This window comes from Phoenix dactylifera, chromosome 12 (genome assembly GCF_009389715.1).
Source record: "Phoenix dactylifera cultivar Barhee BC4 chromosome 12, palm_55x_up_171113_PBpolish2nd_filt_p, whole genome shotgun sequence".
NCBI classification, from domain to species: Eukaryota; Viridiplantae; Streptophyta; class Magnoliopsida; order Arecales; family Arecaceae; genus Phoenix; species Phoenix dactylifera.
The window spans coordinates 2,837,048-2,862,979 of NC_052403.1; the positions used below are offsets into that span (position 1 = coordinate 2,837,048).

At 36.7% G+C, this 25,932-nt stretch overlaps 2 protein-coding genes and 1 non-coding gene across 16 annotated transcripts; 2 read left to right on the forward strand and 1 right to left on the reverse strand.

The window, feature by feature from the left end:
* The first annotated feature begins 3,985 nt into the window (after positions 1-3,985).
* TRNAG-UCC lies at positions 3,986-4,057 on the forward strand. The gene has a single exon. It is a non-coding gene; the product is annotated as a tRNA-Gly (tRNA).
* A 1,753-nt stretch (positions 4,058-5,810) lies between these two features.
* On the forward strand, positions 5,811-8,154 carry LOC103705057 (cysteine proteinase inhibitor 12-like). Its single transcript, XM_008788651.4, has 4 exons — positions 5,811-6,014; positions 7,010-7,217; positions 7,466-7,611; positions 7,799-8,154. Exons 1-4 carry the CDS (start codon positions 5,913-5,915, stop codon positions 7,949-7,951), a joined length of 609 nt encoding a protein of 202 aa, XP_008786873.1. The 5' UTR covers positions 5,811-5,912; the 3' UTR covers positions 7,952-8,154.
* Positions 8,155-8,602: 448 nt separating this feature from the next.
* Positions 8,603-22,419, reverse strand: LOC103705058 (dr1-associated corepressor-like). 14 transcript variants are annotated; one of them, XR_005514329.1, is made up of 8 exons: positions 22,083-22,419; positions 18,358-18,429; positions 15,478-15,571; positions 11,842-11,955; positions 11,681-11,732; positions 9,775-11,095; positions 9,589-9,656; positions 8,603-8,827 (listed from the first exon to the last, which is right to left on the reverse strand). XR_005514329.1 is itself a non-coding variant. In XM_039132298.1 (8 exons), exons 5-8 carry the CDS (start codon positions 15,501-15,503, stop codon positions 10,583-10,585), a joined length of 705 nt encoding a protein of 234 aa, XP_038988226.1. In that variant the 5' UTR covers positions 15,504-15,571; positions 16,149-18,009; positions 18,358-18,429; positions 21,275-21,369; positions 22,083-22,419; the 3' UTR covers positions 8,603-10,582. The 14 variants fall into 14 exon arrangements, 5 of the variants coding, with proteins under 5 accessions (XP_038988226.1, XP_038988225.1, XP_008786876.2 ...); XR_003385269.2 differs by having other exon boundaries at positions 8,603-9,007; XR_005514328.1 differs by adding an exon at positions 8,930-9,003 and having other exon boundaries at positions 9,589-11,095.
* Positions 22,420-25,932: the final 3,513 nt, after the last annotated feature.

Below are 25,932 nucleotides of genomic sequence, written 5' to 3' on the forward strand. Positions count from 1 at the left end.
GATGATTGGTACAAGAACCTTTTGTTTTGTTCTTACACTCTTCTCACATTTATCTATGTTAGATCATGATAATTCCAAATGCATCCAAAGTATAACTGGCTTAGGGCTGTATTAGAAGTCCATCTGCTTGGAAAACTTGTTTTCTCTTGGAAATATTAGTTTTTCCATTTGTTTGTTTATCTGAAAATTGTCTTTGGAAAGTTTATTTCTATTTTTCTCGGATATAGTTCTACTTCTTATCATTTTTCCTTCCATTGTTGTAGATTGTACATATTGAATTACCCTAGAATAATTTTACTAAAAAAAAATCAATGAGGAGGAAAGCATGCTGAGAACACAATTTAGTATATTGAGATAAGTGGAAAGAGATGCACCACCTGGTCTTGTGCTTGGAAATAGCAATGGACAAAGCTCCAGAAAAGGCCATAATCACCCAATTTGTAAAATTCTATGGTTCTTTTATTGGATTTGGAAAAAAGTCATAATTATAATGTGCATTTCATCTCTAATGCTCTTGTGCAAACTTTTCTCTTCGAGTGGCCAAACCTGTGAGACTCTCATAAAGATCTCCACCTCACTAAGAGAAAGAGCATAATTTTGGCCTTCTCCAAGAGTATGGTAGAAACTCAAGATTTAGTCATGCATGGTTAAAGTTTATGCTGCTATAAAATAAAATTAATATATAATTATATATTCTAAAGCAAATTTTATAACAAGAGAGACATACCAATGATGAATGCTTGATTTCCATTAAGGTATTAAAATATATGCCTTAGTTATATATAGAGAAAAATTCAGTAGTACACCTTTATATTGTCACAACCTAAAAGAAAAAAAATATCATGGCTCGAACCTCAAACCAAATTCAGAGGGTTTTTTTTACATGCCTACCTAAAGATGTTTTTTTTTTACTAAAGATTAACTCTCATGGAACTCGCTAAACCAACTTGTCGGCAAGCAAATTGCTATTTAGAAATCTTTAAATAAAAGAACATGTGCCTTACTTTCATGGTACCATGTTAGAAAATAATATTGGGCTTTAAAGCCATTGGATATTACTCTCTCCCCGTAGAAGCCGACAAGAAACTAGATTAAGATTAAAAACCAAGGTTCTAGAACATCATTATGAAAATAAATAAATATTTAAGACAATCATCAATGCTACATCATATCCTAAATCAAAATTTAATTTACATTTACTCAGTTGGCTCAACAGAAAAATAAAGGATTATTTCAGTACAATCTTCTAAAGCATACAAGAGGAAGGCAAATTAATATCAATATAATATATAGGGCTTCATCTAGAAAGCCAAATTTCTAGTAGGCTATAAAAAATTAACAATTCCACTATTTTATCGACTAAAGTTGATGCCACGCTCTTTGCCTTTGCCGGTGGTGCCCTATGCAGGGGACCAGCTCTCATGAGAGCAAGATATTTTAATATTAACTATGTAAGTTATGACAAAGACCATTATCTGTCACGGAAGCTGAGTCATGAATCCCAATAAATAACGAAAAAGAATGCAGATAGGATAATTGGACTTGGGATCTCTATCAGATTTTGTTTTTTTTATTTAAATAAATTACAAAAATATTTTAAAATTAAGAATAAACTATATTTACATCTAATTATTTGAAAAATCTACGTTTACATTTATTTTTATCCAACATTTTATCCATAATTTAATAAAATATTACTCAAATCATTAATTTTAAATTGGATCTAATATGGCAATGGAAAAAAAAATTAATACATTAAATGATATAGCAGCCATGCAAGAACATAAATAAATTGGTGTAGACATCAGTGCCAGGTCAGCTATCACTCGAGTCTACGGTCATTACAGGATCTAGCCAGTTCAGTCAGCCTGATTTTATTTTATATTGATTTTATGTTATAGGTTTATTTACATATTGTCGTTTTAGGGTTTTCTAGAATTGTTTTTTTTGTAAGAATTTTTTTATTATTTTGTGATCCTATATAGATGGGTTCGTACATCGTTTAGGATTATGCTATGATGAATAAAAATTAATTCTCTTTCTTCAAGCTCTGGCGTGCGAAACCCTGAGCGGCGCTAGGTATAAAGCCTAGTCTTCTTCCTCCTCCTCCCTTCTCTCTCCTTCTTCTCTCTTTACCATCCAAGAATATTTTCGATTTTTCATATAACATAAATAGTTTTACTAACATCATTAATTTAATTGGATGTAACTTTAGGTTTTACGGACTATCAAATATAAATATAATAAACACAAATCTTTAAAAAAATATATAATTTACTTTTTTATTTATTATTATAAAAAAAATAGTAGCGATATGGTCACTTAAAATAGCACGGGTATGCGTCCACGCTATTTTTTCCACACTCCATCCCTTATTCTCCACAGCTATGCATCCATTAATGGTTTTGTTGGCTTGTTTTAGTTCCAAGATCGTTAGGCTTATGAAGACTTTTGAGAATGTGGAGGGAGGAAAGGGTTGGAGTTTAGTGGTGGGGCGCTGAAATTGTAGGTGTAGTCAAGTAAGTCGCCTGGGTCCATCTTGCATTGAAGGGTCCTTGTCGAACTTGAACTAAAAGGCAAGTGGTGCGTTTGGTAGACTTGGAATATGCAAATACCCCTGGAATTTATCGTGGCATCTGTTCAAGTACCATATGCATTGTGCAAGCAAACTTTGAATTAAGATGTTGTTGGATAACCAATTTATCCCAAAAGTCTAAGTTGATGAGAAAAGGATTAACAATATATATCAAACTTAATACCGCTTCTCATGTGTGGTTCGAAGTATATTGAGATTAAGATAATCTCTTTGATCCTTGTGTACGAAGGGTGTTGTTGTAGTCCTATTACGGGATGGATATAATAGTTGTATATATCTTTTTTTTTTTGACATGTAATTGTCTCCCTTGCTTTCCCACTCCACCATTTTTTTTTTGCACTAGGGATAGGTTTGTATCTTTCGCACGAAAGAAGGATTCATCCTATTTCACATAAATCTACTGTTGGATCGTGTGTAATGGTTGCTAACAAAAGAAAAGATTCGAAGTGCTTTAAGAGATGTACGGAGCGCAATCTAATAGGTGATGTCACAAACGAAGATCGATCATTCTTTCGTGTGAAAGATACAATCTGAACCCTTTGCGTTGTCTACACATGTGAACCTTCCTAGCTTGAGTCAACCTTCATTAGACCAACTTTTAAAGAACTTACAGAGTTAAAACTGAAGGATGAAAAAATCAAAGTGGTTTGGAATCAAAACTATTTGTGAAAAGAGGTATCTATCCACACTGCAAAATTAGTTTCTTTTGCCATGGGGCAATTCAGAGAGAGAGAAATTAGTGATCTTTCATTTATCTATAACAAGAAAAAAGAAGATGCTATGCTGGTTGTTGGTGGTACATCATTACACGACTCTCTCTCTCCAGTAGAAATTACAAATTCTACAGAGCAGTTTGGCATGGAATATTTTCTACATGCATGGGGAGAAAACCAGTTTATGAGTTCACACAAAAATTACCACCCTTGACATATGCATAGTTTTCATTGCTCATCACGCTAGGAAATGATACTTAATAAAGCATGGATTGCTATTTTTTTTTTTTTGCTTTGTGTGAGCATTTGTGAAAGGAAAAAGAATGAAAAGGAAAACAATGTATGCAGGACTGCCATCAATGTTTTCGATGATGATCAGAAGGGATGTGGCTAAGAGCCAACTAACTGACCATACATGTTACTTATCTTGTAACAAGCTAGAGCTAGGGTATTACTTCCTCTCTCATAGGTAATAGGTGGAAGATAGTTTCAGTCTATGCAATGATGAAGGGAGCCACAAGCATGTAAAAGTTGGAGTTGGTGCTCTGAATTCTAGCTCAAGTGCTCATACACTCTATATCCATTCTAGCCAATTCCAAGTTCATGGTGTTATGGTATGTTATGGTGTAAGAAGAAACAATATGTATTATTTGACGGAAACAAGTCTCCACCAAAAGCGTTTGTAGTCCAACGGTTAGGATAATTGCCTTCCAAGCAATAGACCCGGGTTCGACTCCCGGCGAACGCATTTTTAATTATTTTAATTTTACATTATACTATATTATTTATTATGTTATATCATTTTAACACTCTTGAATTCTTTTGTGAAAAAAATAAAAGCGAGGCAGTCAGAGAAGTTTTTTTCCCTCTTAAATTTTGATGCTATATGCATCTACTACATTATATTATATTAACCTAATCATTTTTTAAAAGATGAAACAATTGGATAACCATTTTATTTTAATTTTGCATTGTATTTTGTCATCTCAATACCCTTTAATGAAGAGGAAATGACTGCATAGCTTTTTTTTCAAAAAAATTGGAAGCATATGCACTAGGTTATAATGCTGAAGATTAAATTTGAATTCATATTTTTAATGAAGAGGAAAGGATTACATTGGTTTTTTTAAAAAATAAAAAAATGAAAATGAAAGTATATGTACTACGTTATAACACTAAAGATGCTCTAATACAATAAGTCAACTTTCTCTTTTCGTCACCTTTCTTCATCATCCATCTCTCTCTCATTTTAATCATCCACATGCAAAAACTTGGTCCTAAGATCCATTTGGAAGACTACTAGATCCGTTTCCAAGAATACTAAAACATTTTGGACCAGATTCATTAAAGGAAAAAGACTCCTACATGCAAGTACATGCAAGTCGACGTTGAATACCGTCCGGAAAAAGAAAAAGAGAAAACGTTTCTTCTAAACACAAAGTACGCATCTTAAGACATAATATACCGCATCTATATTCGTTGCACGTAACTCAAAGCATATCACGTACCATCCAAGAAAACCAATGCCTCTGGGGTCTTAACCCACGTTGACCTGGCTACTCTTTCTTCCTCTTTCGTCGGCCGCGATGTTTCTTCACGGCATGGGCTGAAGCCCATGTTCTTCTAGACTTCAAGACTAATCCTCGCTTATCCATCCATCACCCCAAAACCCCTTGGGTAGCCCACGGTATTCGATCTCGCTCATACTCCTCCCTGAAAGTTCCCCTGAAAACTACAAACCAGCATGCGATCCGGTTCAAAGCGAGCCGATGAGTAGAACTTCTTCTTCTTTTTTTTTTTTTTTTTTTTTGGTAATACCGGCATTTTATATCACTCTTACATTGGTACAACCTGCTAAGTATAATAATAATAATATTAATATTAATAATAATAATACAAGAAAGAAGGAATATTAGTGGTACTAGTTCAGGTAAACTCTTCGGAGTGCTGAGCAACAAAGGAAGCAACTCAATCTGTAGCTCCGTTCGCCTTTTGATACACATGTGTTGCCTAAAAGGAATTTATCCCTGTGACCAATCTGCGAGTCTCACGAATTAGCAGATGGTCGTCTCCATATTGATCCACTCTCCGTATCCAATCAATCACCGTAGAAGAGTCTTTCTCAAAATATGCCGTATCTGCACCAAGTAACATCCTCACATAAAAGATACCCTTCCAGACTGCTCGAAGCTCCGCCTCAATGGTGGTCAAACCGAGGTGCGTCGACCTCCCCCATAATCAGCTTATCATGATGGTCTCTGATCATAAAATCCACTTCTTCATATACTTCATCTGCCGATATGCCGCCATCGAAGTTAACTTCGAAGATGGTGGACACCAAACCGGTTTTCAATCGACCGGGGAATAGATGGGGGAGGCATATGGCTGTCGGAAACTTGGTTCTTAGGGGAGGGCGAGCCGTTCGATTTTATGGCATGCAGTGGGGTCCACTTTTTATCGTTATCGAAGACCGTCGATGGGGGCAGAGATTGGACGCGTTATAAAAGTTGGGGCCATGAGAGCACGGGGCTGTCGACGAAACATTCGGTCTTCATCATCTCTTTGCTGCTGGTTATCCTGCGGGTGAATAAGTTGCGATCGCCATGGCCACCTTGGGAGGAGTTCATGATGCGAAGGAGATCGAGAACAGCGTTGAGATCGAAGAGCTCGCTCGCTTCGCTGTCGAAGAGCACAACAAGAAGGCGGTGAGGACTGGAATAGTCTCGATCTCTTTATTCTGCATATCCTCCCTTTCTTTGTTCCAGTGGATATATATATGCTTTCTTGATTAGTTCGTTTATTAATTAATTCATGTATCGATGGATTCCCATTGTTTGCCAGTTTTTCCATGTTAGATCTATAATTTAATGCATGAGGTCGAATTTCCTTTTATCTAACTTGTCTTGTTTCTGCCGAGATACAATTCAGAAGGAGGAGGGAGACTTGGGATAAGCCTTATGCTGGTCAAAAAACTTTTGCAAAACAAAACAAGGGATAGTTATTTTGGTGGAACCTGCTTATGCCGGGAATAATGATTTAAGAGAAGGCAGCTGGAATAAGTTATTTTTGCCATAAGGCCCTCATTTCTTCTATCCGAATCTACGAATAAAAATTTGAGCATCCGACTAATTTCTGCATCTATATCCATATCCGTAAAAAAAATAAATATAGATATGGTTAGACAATTATTCGATCCATATCCGAATATCTATTTGTAACTCTATTTAATTTTATATTAGAACTCATTAATTTTTATAAAAAATATATAACTAAATTAATATGTTTTTATTTGATTTATCATCCACTTAGTAATATTTTTGATTCTATTGTCATAAAATTTAATTATCCAACCTATATCCATATTTATATCCATATTTTCAATATCCGATTTATATCAATATCCTTTTAAAATAAATATAAATTTGTAGTCTTATTTATATTTATTACATAAAACAAATATGGGTACGAATATATTAGTATCCGATCTGATTTTAGCCCTATTTCTGCCTCCTCTTCCTTCATGAAAAAAAAAACCATGAATAACTTGTGGAAGAACTATTGGGTTATTCCAAAACCAAACGCGCCCTATAACAATCCTAGTCCTAGTCGTCTTCTTTGCGCTTGCTCCGCCTTGTAGACTGCAGCTACCCAGATAAATGCTAATTGTTTTAATTTAATTCCCTTGGTGTTTTTGGTGCAGAATACTCTTCTTGAGTTTGTTCGAGTAGTGAAGGTGAAAGAGCAAGTTGTAGCTGGAATTATTTACTATATAACTATTGAGGCAATTGAAGGAGGGAAGAAGAAGCTATATGAGGCTAAAGTCTGGGTCAAACCCTGGATGAAGTTTAAGGAGCTTCAGGAGTTTAGTCCGTTGGATGACTGCTCTTCGGAGAGTCAAACTCCAAAAGGTAATGCTGATTTCATTTGCAATTCTATAAGCAAATTTGAATGATGAAATCCATTAAGATTCCAAATCAGAAACTCTCAGATACTGACAACAACTTATGAACCAAACTGTCATTGTGTGCATCTAGGATGAACCAAACTGTCATGTATGTTACTGTTACTGTTAGAACCGTATGTGCCAACTTAATTCACAACTTGTTTGTTTTACTGTGGAGCTAAAAATGATATGATGAGATTGGTCATGTGCCAGATGGGCATGAAACTGGATGGATGATGGTGCCAACGAATGATCCTATCATACAAGATGCAGCAATTCATGCTGTACAATCCATCCAACAAATGTCTAACTCACTGATCCCATATAAACTGCTTGAGGTCCTTTCTGCGAGGGCCAAGGTTGGCACTTGTAGCCTTTATGTCCTAATATTCTTCCATCATTGGTTTCCTTTTCCTATGTATTCCAAAGTTATAATGACTGCAAAAAGATTTTTCAAGTGCATTTTTTCTGAGTAAAATAAATGGGTGTCTAGTTCAAGTGCTTCAGACTTATCCAATATCCTTTCTGGTTTTCTCCTCTTTTCAGAAGGCTGAAAATTCTGCCAAGTTTGAACTGCTGCTTAAAGTAAGAAGAGGACAGGAGGAGGAGAAGTTCATGGTGGAAGTAGATGAGACTATGCAAGGAACATTTCATTTGAATCAGATGAGGCAGCAGGATTCAGATTCTGGTATTTACTAATTATTTACATGTATGAAGGATTGCCCAATAAAATGTCCTGGATTGGTCTCCAAGGCCTATCTAAATCCCCTATTGTGTAAGTGGTGGATGCTATTATTCTGTTTGTAATTCATATGTTATTGCCATTATTCTTATTCTTCTTCTTATTATTATTATTTGTAAGCATTGTAAAGGAAAGTGGCATACTTTTTTACCTTTTCAAAGATTTGTTGGTTTGGAATCAATCACCTTGGAGGTTCCCGTAAGGTTGGCCTCTGATCTAAAGCTGTGTATTTGCAAGCTAAGCATTACAGGATTTGCCATTCATGTGGTTTACCAAGAGAATGGAAAGCTGACTGCTATTTTGCCATTGCTCTTGTAAGTGGATGAATGGTCATGGCATACCAATTCAATAAGATGACTCCTGCCGATTGGCATGGTGAACTTTTTGACTTCCTTGCAGCTAAAAATAATTGATGCAGACCTTTTTCTTTCTTTTTCTCTACTTTTATCTGAGAATAATTGTGGAGTGCCAATTTTGTGGGTCAAACACATATAACCTCTCAGGAGAGCTGAGTCATCACCATTTTCATTAATTAGATGACGTGTTCATGAAGACACAGGATTCCAAGGAGACCCTCAGGAAAGAAAACAAAGAAACTAACAAAACAATAAAGAGATTAAGGAGCCCAAGGGCCATTTACTTTTCATTGGAGAATGATCAAAAGTTTATCATAGCATGCATTGATTCATGTTGCATTGTATTGTATTGACTCTCAATAAAAGAAGCAAATTTTTTACCTGTTCCGCCATCAAAATCGAAGATGCAATGTATCACTCCACAAGCGATGCCAGCACAGTGGTCACTTTACTCGCAATTGCTTCATTAATCTCTTTCTGCAACGGCATTGATGGTAGCTATGTGATTGTCACACCAGGTATGCCAAAAACCTTATTTACAAACAAGCTCTATCAGACGTGCCACAAACTTCTTGTCACCTCGTCCTATTGGTTGGGAGAAGAATGGCAAGTCTTATGGATAGGCTTTGCATGGGCGTGCCACCAGCATTAAACTAGCTAGAAAGAGGATAGAATAAGAAGAATAATGATAGTATCTTGGATATAGATATCTTGACCTTCAAAAATTTTCGCTACCATCATATTGTTTATTGAGAAGAAAAAAAGTAGAGTGTAGACGGGGCTACAAAGTATTCTACTACTATTTTTATGGATAAACTAGAATTCTACTTAGAAACAAAGCATAAAATTCGAAAAGTAAAAGCAAATATAACTTAAAAATAAAAATAAAGATAACTTTCTTCAGACAGATGAATCAGCCAAAACGTCCCATTTTTTTTAGCATTACAACCTGATATTTATAAATGACTCCTGTCACTTGCTAGGATAATTGACACCAATTCACCTTGACAGCTATCCTTGACAGTTTGCGCTATGTAAGCCAATACCATCATACATGAAAGTCATCTTTCTTCCCCTACTCCTATATTCTACTCTTATATTCTGAACAGTTGTTCCATTTTTTCTATTTTTGATGCTAGTATGTGTAGTAGTAAAATAAGTGTAATTATCCTACTCTTCAATTTTGGGTAGTGACAAGATAAATGTAACTACTTGTTTATTTGTACCAAATGGCTCACCATGCATGACAATCACCACCTTTCTCTTTAGCTTTCACCTCCCTCGGTCTATGCTATATTCACTTGCCCTGCATCCTTGGATGAGATGTGAACAAGAGGAAAAATGAGAATCGAGCAAGTTGGCTATCAAATTACACGTCTATCACGATAGCTAGCCTTGAACCAACAGAAATGAAATTAAGAAACCTGCATATCATAAAATTTCTTGCTTTGATAGAAATGAAATGAAAGTTGTTTCTTGCTTTGTAGGGGCTGCTGTCAAATGGCTTCCCTTAATTACCCATGAAGTGGAAAGCTTTTGGACAAATGTGAGTAAATCCGTAGCCTTCATTTTAGAAGATGGAAGCTGTAGCAAGGCCCAGTTATGAGTGGAGTACACCAGTAAAGGATTTCGCAGTCCGACAACGTATATCTGAGAATTTAAACATTACCTCTGTTCCACCTGCCGGGCTCCGGCAGCAGCAGACTGGCAGAGCAAAGTCCACCCCTTTTTAGCATATATTGAAAAGGTATATTCTCCACCACAAAAATAAATAAATAAATAAATAAAGAGTTCATCAGACCATAAAATGTAAAGAAACCTAACCACAACCTAGTTGCACCTTCGATCATCAAGATGGAAAGAGGCCCAACCTAAATTAACTCCAAATAAAATCGGTCGCACAAGATCTGCACTCCAACCCCAAATGACTTGTTTTACCTGCTTTAATAGCAGTCTGCTCTTGTTGATAAGGTTTTCCCATCGCCGGAATCAAGCACGACGATCGGAACATCCAAATCAAATGAACTGTTCCTGTGACAATTAGTTACTAAAACTAACACAGTTTCTAACACTTCCACCCCAATGTGTATTTGTAGTTTATAACATCATTCAGCCCATTCCCTGAGCTCTTGAGTTTGTCTCAAGAGGTGGGAGGGCAGCTGCCATCATCTATATTAGAGTCAGATCAGATCTACCTATAAATCTGTTGGGACGGTGAGATGTATACGCCGATCAACTGTCTTCATTATCATAATCCTCTTCCTCTTCATCTAATCTTTGGTCTGATAGTGCAAACTGAATAGGATCGATGGCCATTGTGTCCACATCAGCCAGCGACCAGCCCGGGTACTCACCATGCTTCATTCCCTGATCTGTCTCAGAGGATGCAGATGCGGCTGCGGCTGTTGCTTTGGTGGTACCCGTGGCTGTGACTGCAGCTGTAGGTGTGTCTCCATTCTCATCCAAATCCAAATTCAAGTCAAAGTTCCGGATGGCAGAACCTGTGTTACTACAGCTAACTGTGGTTTCCTTTGATTCTCTTGCGCTTACGCCATCATCCATCATTTCCGATTTCACATGAGGTGGTCTGTCACTGTGTTGAGGAGGCGAGCCAGGGTCATCTTCATATTTGTCATAATGAGCACCATCCTTATCAGCACCACGAGCACCTCGGGCACCACGTCCTCTCCCACGTCCCCGCCCCCGTCCTCTGCCGCCACCATTGTGACCCACTGGCCCCTCATGCTGCCATGAGGAAAGCTTTTATTAGCTGAGATAGCACTCAAAAAGAAATGAGATGCAGACAAGATCAGCATGCAGGATGAGCAGGCAAATGAAATCTTAGTATCTTGGGCCCTGTTTGGTATCGTTGTTGCCTTTGAATTTTCGTTTCTGTACAAATTAGTAAAATACCACAAGAAGATTGATGTTCAATATAGCATATTTGCACAGAACTTCTGTGAATCCTTGCTTTTATTTTCAAATTTTGAAAGCAATAAAATTTTGCTGCCAAAATATCTAAAGATTTTACAAACAATCTACAAAAAATTAAATGGTTCAAAAATATTGTCCATTCTAGTTCATTTTTCTGCTTGGTTTTTTCAAAAACAAAAGCAACATCAATGGGCCCTTTGTAAGTGCAAAATCATAAATGAAGTTTACCAAATGGTAATGATGGTTTAGTAAGTATATATGATATTACAAAATCAAAGCATTAATCCATATGAGAAGCTTGCACAAAGTTGACAAATAATATTGGGAAGATACGCGAGAAGCATAGATAACTATTCTAGAGTGCAAATTCAACATTACAGAATAAGTGACACTTACAGCTCTACTTCGCTTCAACTCCTCATTATCATTGTCATCATCTGCAGCTTTCCTGGATGGCAATGCAATACAGTTGCAATATCAACATGGTAGTAATGATAGAATATTATAGTTGACCAACTGCAAGTAATACCTAATATCATGAAATTAACGCTACGAACCTTCTCTTGGCAGATCTGTCATCGCCACCAGCATCAGAAGTTCCCATGTCTGGAACCTTGCTCACTATATCCTTCAGGAAGTCAAACACGTTAAAACTATGCACGCACTGCTTCCTAAAACAAGTAAACAATGTATAGATAAGATTTAAGGCTAAAAAGCATTCAGTGCCACAAAAAAAAAGAAAGTAAATATCCAGGCATAGTATAACCAGTATGTCATCAAGCAGGAAAAGATCTTGTAATCAAATTGCTAAAAGAAAAGAAAAGCAAAAAAAGACATGCAGGAAATATTTTCAGATAATGATATTTAATAGTGGGTCAGTGGCCCTTCTGAAAATTCTGAAGTAGAAAGTGTACATAACGTAGGGGACTCAAGGGAAAAAGGGCTGTGTTTCTTCTGTTTCTGTTAATAAATTAAGCATAAATTAAATTCAATTAGTTGGTGAAGAGTACATCTATTATATCAAGAATTATTATAAGGCAAAACTAGGACATGAGCAGCCTAAAATGAATTCAGCCACTCTGGGCCCCAGAGCAGGCTGAGAAACAAAGGATTAATCTGGTCCAGCCTAACACAAGAAAAAGCCTAGGGTTGGCCTGGAAAACGTACGCCTGACTAATGTGCTTGGCCAGTCTGAAGATAATGTGGTTCCTTGATCAAGTGCAAATCAACGTCAATGGCCAAGAATCTGTAGGTTAATTGGTCAGAGGGTCTAAAATTCAATTCCACAAAATGCATGAGCACCTTGCACATAGAACTGACATCAAATATAAATTGACCAAGTGGTCTGACCGGTGAACCGCTCCTAGGCCAAACCTGCTGCCTAATTAGGCCTTAGGCTTAAACCCCACTTTAAATTGATTAAACCAGCTGGTTTCACTGAATCAACTAACCTGGAGCAATACAAGTTGATGGGACAATAAACTGGCACCCAAATAACAGTATGCCCTTTACCGTTTCTCTTTTTTATTTAAAGTTCATAAAGGTCATTTTAGTCATTTAATTAAATATTAAAGAAACAAGAAACTCTCAGCGCTCATTTCCTCAAACTCCCTCAGGTCCGTTCATGCAGCCCCCCGCCCCCCTCTCTCCCTAAAAAAGGAAGAAAAAGAAAAATATTATCAATTTCTCCTTTTTTCCTTCTTATCCAAACAAAACTATGCATGTAAGAGTGATTTATTCAAGAGGATGAAGCAATAGATGATTGTGATCCATCAATCATGTATCTTTAGAATAGATTTGGTAACAAAGAGAGTTTGTGCGAATCCCTTGTCATCAATTAGAAGGTGAATATAAATGGATAAATTCATAAAAGGTATTTCCAATAGAAGGGAGCGAGATAAACAGCCTCATGCCCAAACCCATGGCCAAACATTACATGATGTTGAGCATTTGCATTATCATACATGGAAGAGATTTTTCATATTTTTCAAAAGAATCTTTACTTTTCTTTAAGTATCATATTATTCTTTTTTTTATGTCAAAAGGTCTGCCAATTGACCCAATAATGCAATGACCTCTCCTTTGGTACGGTCAAGTTTAATTACAGATTGATAACATGGCATGTTGTTGAACATACAAAAGCATTTTTAATGACACAGAAACAAGAATCAGATTCAAAGCTGCATCAGGATGCCTACCTCCAGAAGGTCCTACATGAAAAACTTTTATTTAATAAAAAGGTACATGAAACACTCCTTGTTTGATTTTATTAGAAATGGTGTAGCCTTGTGCACTAGGCTAATCTTTTTTGCTTCTCTTGTTTAATTTTATATATATACATATACTAACATCAGAAAACTCCATCTTGTCCTATCACTTTGATTACATAGAACTCACTAGCAATCTCTGATAATAGGTCTCCTACTAAATCATCTATTACAACTTGACGAAATTTAATTAAGATATGCAATGGGACATTTTTCAGATGCCATTTTCATGTTATGCTTCATGGAGATTTAATGAATTGCACGAACATAGAAAAAATAGTAAAAGAAGCAGGCCATGATCCTCTTTATTGCTCATTGCTGCCATGGCCATCACTACAGTTAGTCAATGCAGCTGACCATTACAAAGAATTTCCTCCAACAGAAACAATGGACACAAATTATAAGGAGCCCAGAATGTGTATTACATAGTAGATGCACGATATATAAATCCAAAAACACAGAATTGAATTCTGTTGAGAAAGAGAGATAGGTTAGGATTGGAGTCATCACAATGTCCAAATAGGGATGTTGACAGGCCAATCTTGGCCAAGCCATGGTAGCTCAGGCCCACTGGATGCTTAAGGCCCAAGACTGTAGAAAATTATAAGAACTAGACCTAAGCACAGCCTAGCCCTAAAAGTAGGCACCTGAAGCTAGCCCAGCATTATGGCCTGGGTCCATCTTATTAGACACTAAATACCTAATACAGCATAATGGTTTTAAGAGTAACAAGGGCACATTGTTTTTATATGTGTACCTTCTTAATTAGATCATATCTAGGCATGAAGCAGGATACAAACCATTAAGAGAAACATTGAAGCAACAAATATCAGTGATATAAAACAAAAGAAATTAATATATAATGAAGCAGGGAAGAATCATCACACAACTATGAGCTAATGTGAAAGAACTTTGAAGTGCAAGAAAGGTTTGAATGATTAATGCATCAAAAAGGATGCTCATTGTTTACATAAATCAAGATTTAAAGTTAATTTTATTGAGGCTCTACTTTTAGCTTTTCTATGTTGTCTCTCTTACTCTCAAAACTTTAGAGAGAGAGAGAGAGAGAGGTGTATTAAAAAAATACGAAGGGGTGTATTATAAGGAATAACTAGATACTGCATACCAGTACATGCCAAATACGGCTAGTGTAAGAGTTGCATCTTATTATCAGGATCCCACTTCTAAAAGTAAGAAATAAGCTTTGGATATTCACAGAGTACATCCAGGATACTTACAGATACATCTGTGGGTGAGCAAAAGGGGTTCTTCTTACATAACTCTTTAATGATGGACATAATGGAAGCTTAGTTTCAGAATTTGTAATGTTGATTTTATTGAGTAGAATATACATGATAGCCCATAATGTTTTATGCATTCTTTCTTAGACATTTGTAAAAGATACATTTATTTATACAAGAATCCCAACGGTATTATATCCTCATTGCTGTCAAGATTTGCCATGCTGATGTATCCAGATCCAGTATCAAGGTCCATGCTTCACATATAACAGCTCATGTAACACATGGGACTCAAAGCGTATGTAACAGCAAAAACATGAGGACCATAAAGTACAGCATGTTGTCCAAAATAGAGTTCAGTATTGATTTCATATTCTACAATAATGTCAAGCTAATGAATTACACCATTACTTCTTTGTCAAGACAAAAAGAAAAAATAGACATATACTTACTCTAACTTATGTTATTTAACAATGTTTTAAACTTTTTTACCTTTTAACTTTCTAGATTTTTTAATTCATGGCTGAAAATAATTATGTACTTCTGTAGCATCTCACAGAATATGTAATGCCAAATTCAAAAGAATTCCAAAATCCATTATTGCGAAGTCCATAAATTATACATTGGAGATAGAGCAATGATTCTAAAGAGTTCAATTTACTAAACAACTTTAAATGGTACTTACAAATGCAAAGCACTCATTGTCTTCATTCCTCTCTGAAGAGTTATGTCATATGTTCTGTCACAAAGATCTTGCAGAAACAATTCCAATGCTTTAGCTGCAAAATTATAAGTCATGGAAAGTGAACATAAATAAACACCTAAATAGGTAAACTCAGAACAAACATATCATATAAAGAGATAACATTAGAACATAAACACACATGGATGGATGCCTGCATGTCAATTTGGATGGTCAAGGACAAGTCTGTAAGTATATCTATATGTATCATAAGGCCATGTTTATGCATAGTATGCACATTGCACAATTACGACTTTCGGTGCTATTATTCAGATGTTCATATCAGCATGTGAAAAAAGGGTTTTCTACATATCACACCTAAGATTTTGCCAAAATTATATAAAACTCCTCCCCTTATCCATATTTACAAAACAACCCAGACAGTGTTTGTTAGATTTGCAAAAAGACCTTTCTGTTAGCCTTCCATTGCCCCAAAGACAGTCCTTAGTTAAATTAACTAGGGGTCCATGAGCACCAAAACCCTTTCCCTTCTACCTATTCACATTTTTCTTGTGTTAACAAATCACAGAGCCTGTCAACTAAGATGACTAGGTGGTGGTCGCTTTGGTCAATGATGTAAAGTTGACATGAACACCGAATAGCCATGTCTCAACCTCCGCAATGAAGTTATCGTAACAAAGGAACAACTCCACAAGCAACAGCTTTCCCACCAACACCACCAGCTCCTTCTGCACCGCTTGTTCCACAATGATAGGCTTCCATCTCCAGGCCGTTGGACCACACCATGTACTTGAGGAGCTACGAATGTTGTCCCAGCGAACTGGTCCAAGATGAGCTCCCTAACCATGGTCAAAACTCTTCTTGTCCCATGTCACCAAGGGTCGGTACCACGAACATCATCTCCCCCTTCTTCACTTCGTACACTACCGACTATGTCAGCTCCATCTTCTTTGTCGCTACCGGCATTACTTTCCAACCCTCGATGGTCGTGCCAGCCGAAACTCCTCGGTTAACCGGGCATGGATCTTGGAGTCAACCATCCCCGACCACTGTAGGATCATCAAGAGCATCACATTCATGCCACTATAATTGTTGAACAAGGTGGTGAAGAGGAGGTTGTGGCATCTCTCATTCTTGGATAGCTCGAGCATCACGATGGCATCGAGCACCAACTTGACCATGGTGATGAAGTAATAGTTGGACTTGGCAAGGCAAAGGGGATAGGGAAGACTTTCGCAAGGATCTTAGAGAGGCCGAGGGATAAGAGGAGGGCGAGTTGGAGGAAGTGCCACTTGGTTGCCTTGGCGAGGCCTCTTGTGCCAAGGCCAGAGGCTGGGGGCTTGATGCCGAAGTTGGCCTTGCTTTGACCTTGAGGTTGTTGAAGTCAGCCTTCCCACGGTGATCATGTGGGACTCCATGACCTGTAAATAGAGCTGATCATGGGCAGGACCTCGAGCCTAAACTATATTCATTTTTCGTTGGGCTTTGGGTCGGATTTACTTATAATTTGACATTTTTTGTGCCCAAGCCCGGCCCATGATCGGCTCAACTTGCAAGAGAGTGGCAAAGTTGGTGCCAAGGGTGGGGATGACATGGGACTTGCAAGAAGTGAGGAGGTTGAAGAGGAGTTGCCAGATGTTAGCATGGGTGGGCTTTAAGTGGTTGAGATAGCACCAGATGCGGAAGCTGCTGGTAAAGGCGATGGGTCACCACGAAGATGCTTTTCTCAACCTTGGATACCCCATGCCTTTTTTGGTCAGACCAACCCAACCTGGATTCCAACAAGTCTTTCTGAATTTTTAGATCTAGAAACTCTAGGTGTCAAGGACGGCCACAACCTTGGGGTCAGAGACCATGAAGGACCAAGGGCACATTAAGGCAAATGATGGTGGAGCTGTACCTAAAGTGGGACTAGAAGCAAGCGTTCTAGCCATGGAAGTAATAGTATTCAAGGCGCTCCCTTATAGGTGTGATGAGGGGATGCCATAGATCTCAACAATGGACTTGATGGGGATCTTCGATGGGGTGCCCTCCTCCATCTACACCTCCATCAGATGGTAGTCTCCACTACCAGCAAGATCTTAAACATCATGGAAGGAAGAAGATTTCTTCTATAGTAGTACTTCAGGTACTAGGTTGGCCAAGTCAAGATCTCTCTCCGCTTTGTTACTTCAATGAACGCCTAGAGAAAGCAGAGATTGAGGGGTATGTATAGAGAGAGGAAGGGGGGGGGATGGGAGGTCAGGAGGGGGCATGCAGGTAGCACATGGGTGGCATGGTGATGGTCCCACTAGCAAAAGGAGGGCTTGGGCTTGGAGGCAATGACAATGGCAATGGAGGCAAGGCAAGGGGTGGCAACATTGATGGGGTGAGCAGGCTTGACATAGCTGAGAGGATGGGAATGAGGGTGGGCATTGGAAGGTTGATAGGGGTTCGAGGGATGAGGGTGGGATTGAGGTGAAAAGCGGGAGTGTCAATTGAGGATGGGGTTTGAGAGAGGTGTGGTGGTCCCACCTGCAAGCAGAGAAAAGTTGTTTGAGGGGTATTTTGGTCATAAAGTATACAAAAGTCCCTTAAGGTCTAGAAGTAATATTTTCATCAAGATCTATAGCCAAAACTTTAAACTAAGGTCTTGTTGCAATATAAATAGGACTTCTGTGGTCAATTTGTAAATAGTGATATGGGAGTGTTTCATATGTAACATCGATAAAATATTGGGTGGCATATGGGAAACATCCAAAATAATAATATCAATAATACTCATCAAACTTTTACCTAGAAAAAACTAGATCTAAAGGAATGGAATGTAATCTAACATTAGTAATATCTAATTAGGATAGTTAAATGATTGAAAGAACTCACATACTAAAACAGGTACCGCCAATGCAATCTTCCCAACATCTTCATCTGCTTGCATAATCTTTTTATTCGAGACTGCCAACAAATACACTATGTCAGACCACATGGCTCATGATAGAATGATTGATGATTGATTCATACATGAAAGCATTATCAATAAATGACATTATATAATGACAAAGTAATAGCATCTTGAAGCTTAACCCAAAAATGTTGCAGCTGACGACCAACCAAGAACATTAGTGTGTTGAATTAAAGTCATTATAAAGGACAAGAACCTGATTTACTCACCTTATGAGCTGAGAAAAAGCTAAAATATAATTGGATTCAATTGTAAATCGGCACACACTATTATATGCCAATGCTATCAAGATGCTCTATCATCATCAACATTAGTGATTTATCATAAATGTATGCATATAAGGAGAGGATGGTGATGAACAAGGATATATATTGGCAGCATGAATGCTTTTAAAAAGGTAAGTCGATCATAAATTGGGATAAGGATGGTGTATCTTAATGCATAGGCTCATGTAATATATGACGGGGCCTAATCATAACCATTGAGGCACATCCCAACTATTTGGAATCAGCCTTATGAGTCCACATCAACGAATGATTTCCATCCATGTTAAGTAAGGCATTCTCCTAATTTTCACAATCATTCAACAAAAATTAGAGTACATCTCCATGTAGAATCTCCTTGAATCTTTATTATACATGCTCATGAAATCTCAATCAGTATGCCATCCTCCTTGGGCACAGAAAAATAAATTTGACAACCAGAGGCAAGAGAAGGGTAGGTGAAAATTAGAAAGCAGAAAATGAGCAGACACATAAATAAGTCCAGTGCGGGGCGAATTGAGATACACGACAGATTTTAATTCATGCTTGAAGAATGATTGCTTGAGTGTGAAACGGAACAACCTTGTCATTCTATTCAAATGCAGACCTCATTGCTCATTATGTATCTCATTTTGACACATGATGGAACCCAGAGGAATATATTTCCAGTATGCAGTAAATTTAACTTGCATGCTAGAAAAGATTTAATCATGTACAAAAAAGATTTAATTCTATATTATCAAATTGGATATGACTGCGGTGCGGGTTTATTCAAGAAATCTAATTGATAAGGGACTGGAAGTTGTTATAGTAGGACGGGGTGTTCAGGGCAGGAGGAAGAAGGGGGGAGGGGGAATAGAGATCAGAGTTTCACAATGGATACAGGAGCCAAGAAATAGAGAGAGAAATAGGCATGATAGCTTCGAAAAGAAGCTGGAAGCGACAAATAGGTGGGATTTGATAGTAAGTGAGCAAGGATAGTAGAGTTAACAGGTGGTATCTGAGATCATCTGGGCATGAAAGATAGCATGTTTTGATATGTCTGCCTATGATTATAAACTCTGATTTGCAAAGTTTGTAAATAGAAATTGATAAAATTCCAAAGCAGGCAAACCTAACAGATTCAAGCGCATGCTTTTAAAGTTAGTACTAGCTATCTCATTTGAGATGATATGATTAAGCTTCATGATCAATAAACAGCAAGGTCAGGCACAAAGTTTTCGTTGCATACAGCCACGAATAAAGTGCCAATAATTTAGTCATCATAGTTTCCATTAATCTGCATGTAGGAAGAATTGAGGCATGCATCTTATACTGTTATGCACTTCAGCTCTAAGTATCGACATTGAGAGTGTTTAATTACGAGATAAAAAACATTACAGGGTAACTTGGGTCATCATGGGTGTAGACACACAACATGCAAAAGATTGAAAATATAAACATATATGTATACATGCATGCACACATAAATACACATGTATCATAATGCAAAAAGTTAATATCAGCCTCATGCACAACCAAATTTCATGTCAAATAAAGTATTGTCCAGAAAAACAACATCTGTGTGAAGTGATAAAATTCCTTTTTTTTTTCTTATTGCATGTGTTTTGGCGGGGTAACAATCACCCACATAATTACACTAATTTGTTTGCACGTGAATTAATGTCTACACATCATGCATCAAAAGTTGTATCTTAAAATCCCTTAGACATTTGTGTGAAACATTAAACCATAATAAGTTGAAGAAGAAGTAGCTGTAACATCGACATTGTGAAAGCAACAAATACATGGTCAGTTATTGGCTTCAGCTGTACTCGCAAAAAGAATGCAAAACCAAGAATTCGACAAACTTTATCTCATATGCACTCAGGGCCACTTCAGTTTGATTCTAGATGGAAAAACAATGGTTGAAACTTGAAACACTTAAAAACCTCAAATTGCTAAGAATTCTATAAGGTTGACATAATCAGGGCTAACTTCAAACACAAAGCTCAAGTGAAAATTGGGCTTTGAGTGGCAGAATTTTATGGAGGTTAATAATCAATACAGCTTGTTTAGGGGAAAAAAAACAATATGAATCTCTAAGGGCTTGGTAGAGTTTTTCAGGCTGGTTTTAATGGCAAAGCATAATTCTTCAACATCTAATGGTCTAGATCTACATTTCTGTCTTCCTTCCTCATTCGAAGATATTCAAAAGGTCCATGAACAGAGAGAGGATGCCATCTTAGAAATTATAACAGGTAGATGGTTTGGTGGAGAATTTGCAGATCATTCTTGAGTGGTTGATTCTTGCACATTGTTATTTCCTCTCTTCTTGTTCCCATTTATCTTCTTTTGCGTCCTCCTTTTCCTATGTCAGAAGCAGTAAATATATATCATTGATAGTAATGTTTAGACATGGAATGCAAAGTGAAAGGAAGCACTGGTAGCTTCTCAAGCAGAAGCCTTTAGAGTCCAGGCTCATGTACTTAACACGAAGCTTTCCACATCATACATGGAGAAGATAAAGTTGTAATAACAAACTCAAAAAGTCCCAAGCCTTTATGTAAAACAGTAAAGAGAAGGGATTGAAGACCTTAGGAAATGGAGGAAGCATATTGAGAAAGCTGTTCTCATGCTTGATCTATAAATACTGGTGGCTACGGTTCCACTACTGGATCATTACTAATCCTGTACCATCAGAACAACAAAACTTAATCATTTAACTCAATAAGTTCATACAAACTCCATTCACTTAATTGTTTCAACCAAAGAAGCTTTCTAATCCAGTGGTTTCAAGGTGCCTCTCCTTAAGTATCAAAGCCATCATGGTTAACTACTTTTGTTCCACCGTCCAACCCCTCACGCGTTCTTGGTTTCCAACAAGTTGACATCAATATAAAAATCAAAACCCACTGAAAACATGGCACCTTAAGAATGATTCTTTATAACAGAAATAATATAAATAGTTAAAAACCCTAGCTTCGGAAGCAGCAATTCAGAGAAATTTTACATTAGAAGAGCATTGCTTGCTTAACATCATAAGCAAATTTTGCATACTTCACAACAAAACCGAACCCCTACTAACAGATTCTCGCACCCTAAGGCAAGCGTAGAATAAAAATACAAATTAACAATAAATAAAAATACAAATTAACAATAATTCAATCATCAAAAACGCTCTCCTGGGGCGACCTCGGTTCAAAACCATGACCTCGAAACCAGTTTTCTCCACAATAACGAATCAAAAAAGTAAACCCTAATCCCCTCCTCGCAGAACCACAACACCAAACAAGACAACAACCGGATAGCAGAACCTCATAAAAAAGCCCTAAATCACAATATTCAGAAACCAAATCGACCAAAAGGAGCAATCTTTATCAAAAGAAACATCAAGAGCTTACCGCGGGAAAACGAGTTTCGAGCTTCTTCCTCATAGCCCCAAATCACGCTCAAAAACGAGCCAAATTTCCTCCTTGAATCCTCCAAAAGCCCACTGGAGTGGAGGCGATGATACCGAGAAAAAAAAACGAACTTTTGGAACCTATCGAGGTTTTCTTTACCACGGGCGGAGATGAAGAAATTTGACAAAGAGACAAAAGGGGGGTTATTATCGCGAATCCACAATGTGTTTGAGGAAAAGAGAGAAAAAAAGAGAGAGTTTGGGGTTTGGCTTCTTTGCCTTCTTCGTCGGTCGGTCGACCAATGACGTCGTCTCGTCTCAATTCTTAAACCGCTGGAGCCAGGCGAAGAAAAAGGAGCGAAAGAGCCCCTGCCCCGACGGTTGTTCCTTTTTTTTTTCTTTTCCTTTTTCTTTTTTATTTTTTTTTATAGCTAAACCGGATATATCATATAAATATATTTTAAAAAATAATATATTTCGAAACGCATCAAACAATTTTCTCTACTGATTTTTCCGCAGCCACCTATTATATGTATTTGTCTATGATTTTGGGGCTCTTTACTATCTAAGAAGTCTTATCAAATTCGATTCGCATTAGGTTTGAAAGTTTTCTAACTAGCTTGGGCTGGTCGTCCATGAACCAAATTGTCAAGTTGGATCAAGTTGAAGGGATGAGTCATCCAACCCTATATATCCCATCAAAATAAATTCTTTAGGTCCCTATTATTCACAATGATAGATATTTGTTTTGTTTTTTTTTTTTTTGACCAAGCCAAAGTTTTGAATAACACAATAATCCTATAATAATAGCATTTTCTAAAACCATATCTTCTTGGACCAAATATATTTAGAATGAAATATTAATTATTATAGTAACTATTATTTGTTATCATGATAGAATGTAATAAGAAATATGGGCAGCGCCAATTGCTCAAATTATTTTTCATCAAATAAAAGATTATTATTTGTAACCAATTTAGAGATTTGAATTTAATGATATATATTATGTTTGGATATTGTGAACAGTCTGAATGCTAGATAGATAGTTGTTGTTCTCTTTATACAGTGATTAAACAACCATTATTTCCATTATACAATTATTGTTTGAATTTCCATTGTTAATCTATACCAATATTAAACCAAAAATCTATGATGCTATTGGTAAAGTTCCATGTTGCATCATCAGCTATCTCAAAACTAATGACACCGCTCGTATCTTAAATTAATAGATCCTACTTCAATTGTAAAATGATTTAAGAGAAGTGAGCTTGTCAAAGTTGGATGTGTGTTTATTGTATTACATAAATAATAATCTTGGTCGGAAGTAACATAATAATCTATAATACCTATCACATGCATTACATATGCCACACTTTCCAAGATAAACCATAATACTAGTCTATTACAATCAATGGACATCAAACTAATTATTCCTTAAAATATAGATTAATGATCATAGCGACTACTAAAGAGTCAACAAAATATGAAATGAAAATTTAACATATCTCTCACTTGTCCTTTAACTATATTTCACTTCACGCGCAGTGTTTTTATAATATAACCACAAAACCATCATCCAATTACTATATCAAGACATTTGAAATCAATAATTAATAATGAATCACTAATTGGTCTATCAATTATCCATTAATTCCCTTTTGTATATGGAGAGGGCATCGTTGTTTGCCAACTTTATATAGAATAAGTCATAGAAGGAACAGCAAATAAATTCTTAAATAGATATTAAATTAGCCATTCTAGTTTAATTTTAGATTCTTTACATAATGGCCTACCTAAATCGCATATAAACTTGGTGAGATAACTGCAAAGTTATATGATCGAAAATTTAAAATGGACATCATGGTTCTTTTAGCCAATTAGCTAGGTTGGTAAAGTATGTCGATGTTAGGTACTAGTGACTTGGGTTCAAATCCTACTTGCACTATCTTAAATTTTTTTATCTAATTATCTTGATAAATTGAATGGGGTAATAAATCCCTTCTCAAATAGAAAGCGTAATTGAAAAAGAAAGTGAAACAACCAAATATAAGTTGCCGCAATAACACATCATGCATATTTAAGCTTGAGTATTCCTTTTTTTATTTATTTTTATCTCAAAATAGAGAGAGGAAAATCCAATCAAATTCTAATGAGAAATAAAATAAGTAGAGGAGGAGAAAGAAGAAGAGACCCCTTAATAGAGGTATGCAGAGGTTACAAGGTCACTTGAGTATTTCTTTTTTATTTATTTTTATCTCAAAAGAAAGAGGGGAAAATCCAACCAAATTCTAATGAGAAATAAAAGAAGGAAAGGAGGAGAAAGAAGAAGAGACCCCTTAATAGAGGTATGCGGAGGTTACAAGGTCGCTTGAGTATTCCTATATTTTATTCATTTTATCTCAAAAGAAAGAGAGGAAAATCCTATCAAATTCTAATGAGAAATAAAAGAAGTAGAGGAGGAGAAAGAAGAAGAGACTCTTTAATAGAGGTAGAATAAAAAAAAAACATGCTTCGCCCTAGAATTGCACAATGTCAACCAATCCTTGGATAATATCAAACAACTAGTAAACACTTATTCCACCAGAAATCTTCTTAAGAAATATGCATGCCTTGCATTCTTTCCAAATGTTCCAACAAGTTACCTAACTGATGGTAGGTAGATCATTAGTCATTTTGAGTAAGGTAAAAACCCGAACTAAGTGTACCATAGGAGTTGTGCTGCATATCCAATCAAATTCAACCTAGTAAACATTTATCTTTCTCAGGCTAAGCATGTATTTCGTGAAGCCAATGAGGCTGCGGGTTGGGTGGCCGCCTATGTGGCCAGCCATACGGATAGCACCTTATAGGCTGGGGATAGAGAGCTGCTCTGGACACTTCGAGATATTCTATTTTCTGATTTTACTGGATGCATTCGTACTCGCTAGGTATGAGTTACCCGTCCTACCAAAAAAAAAACATTCACCTTTCCAAAAACAAGTTCACTTCTCCAGAACTTTTTTTTGGGAAGTGCAGCACTTCACCTCAGTGTTCGATTATCTAAAAACTCTTAGCCTCGAGTCAATGTTTAGTTACACTGACTGAGAGATGGTAAGCATCAATCTGAGATGAATCAAGCTGCAATTCAATCTTGGTTGTTCAAGAACTCTTTTCCATTAATCAATGTTTAACTGCATTGACTGAGATGACAAGGAGATTGTTTAACCCATATCGAGACCAACAGAAGGCCTCACAGAACCTTTAGTATCAAGGTTTCCTCTTCATTTAAAATATAAAAATCAAAGTTTCCTGATAATCTTTAAGCAATAGCAGAAGCCAAAAGGGATGAAAATTGCCCATAATAGAATGATCCCTTCCAATAATAGAAACTTGACAGGCTATGAAAGGATTGCAAAGATCGAAGGATTTGTTGCAGCATTTTATGAAACAGCTTGTGACTCTATCTGTGTTCAAAGTTAAAGCTTAATTAGACATTAGTGAGAAAACTGGAACAAGCATTTTCAGCTAACTACCCCTTAGAATTAAAACTAGCTTACAGCGTTTCGGTTTACAAGATCAAAGAAACTACCTCTTTAGTATGCAAATCTGAAATGGAACAAATAAACCATAGAATTCAAAACCTGAACCATGTTGACATAATCAATATTCCAAGTCCCACAAAATTTATCAGGAACTACCATGAGGAATTTTTTCTTTTTCTTTTTGTTTTTTAGAGATAAACTGGCATGAGGATATTGCAAACCTAGCCATTGCAATTGACTGATATAATGCTACCTCTGGAGTTAGTTTCTGGAGTCAGTTGGAATTCCATTCCCACTCTAGACCCAGAAAATCTACTTGCTCAACAAATA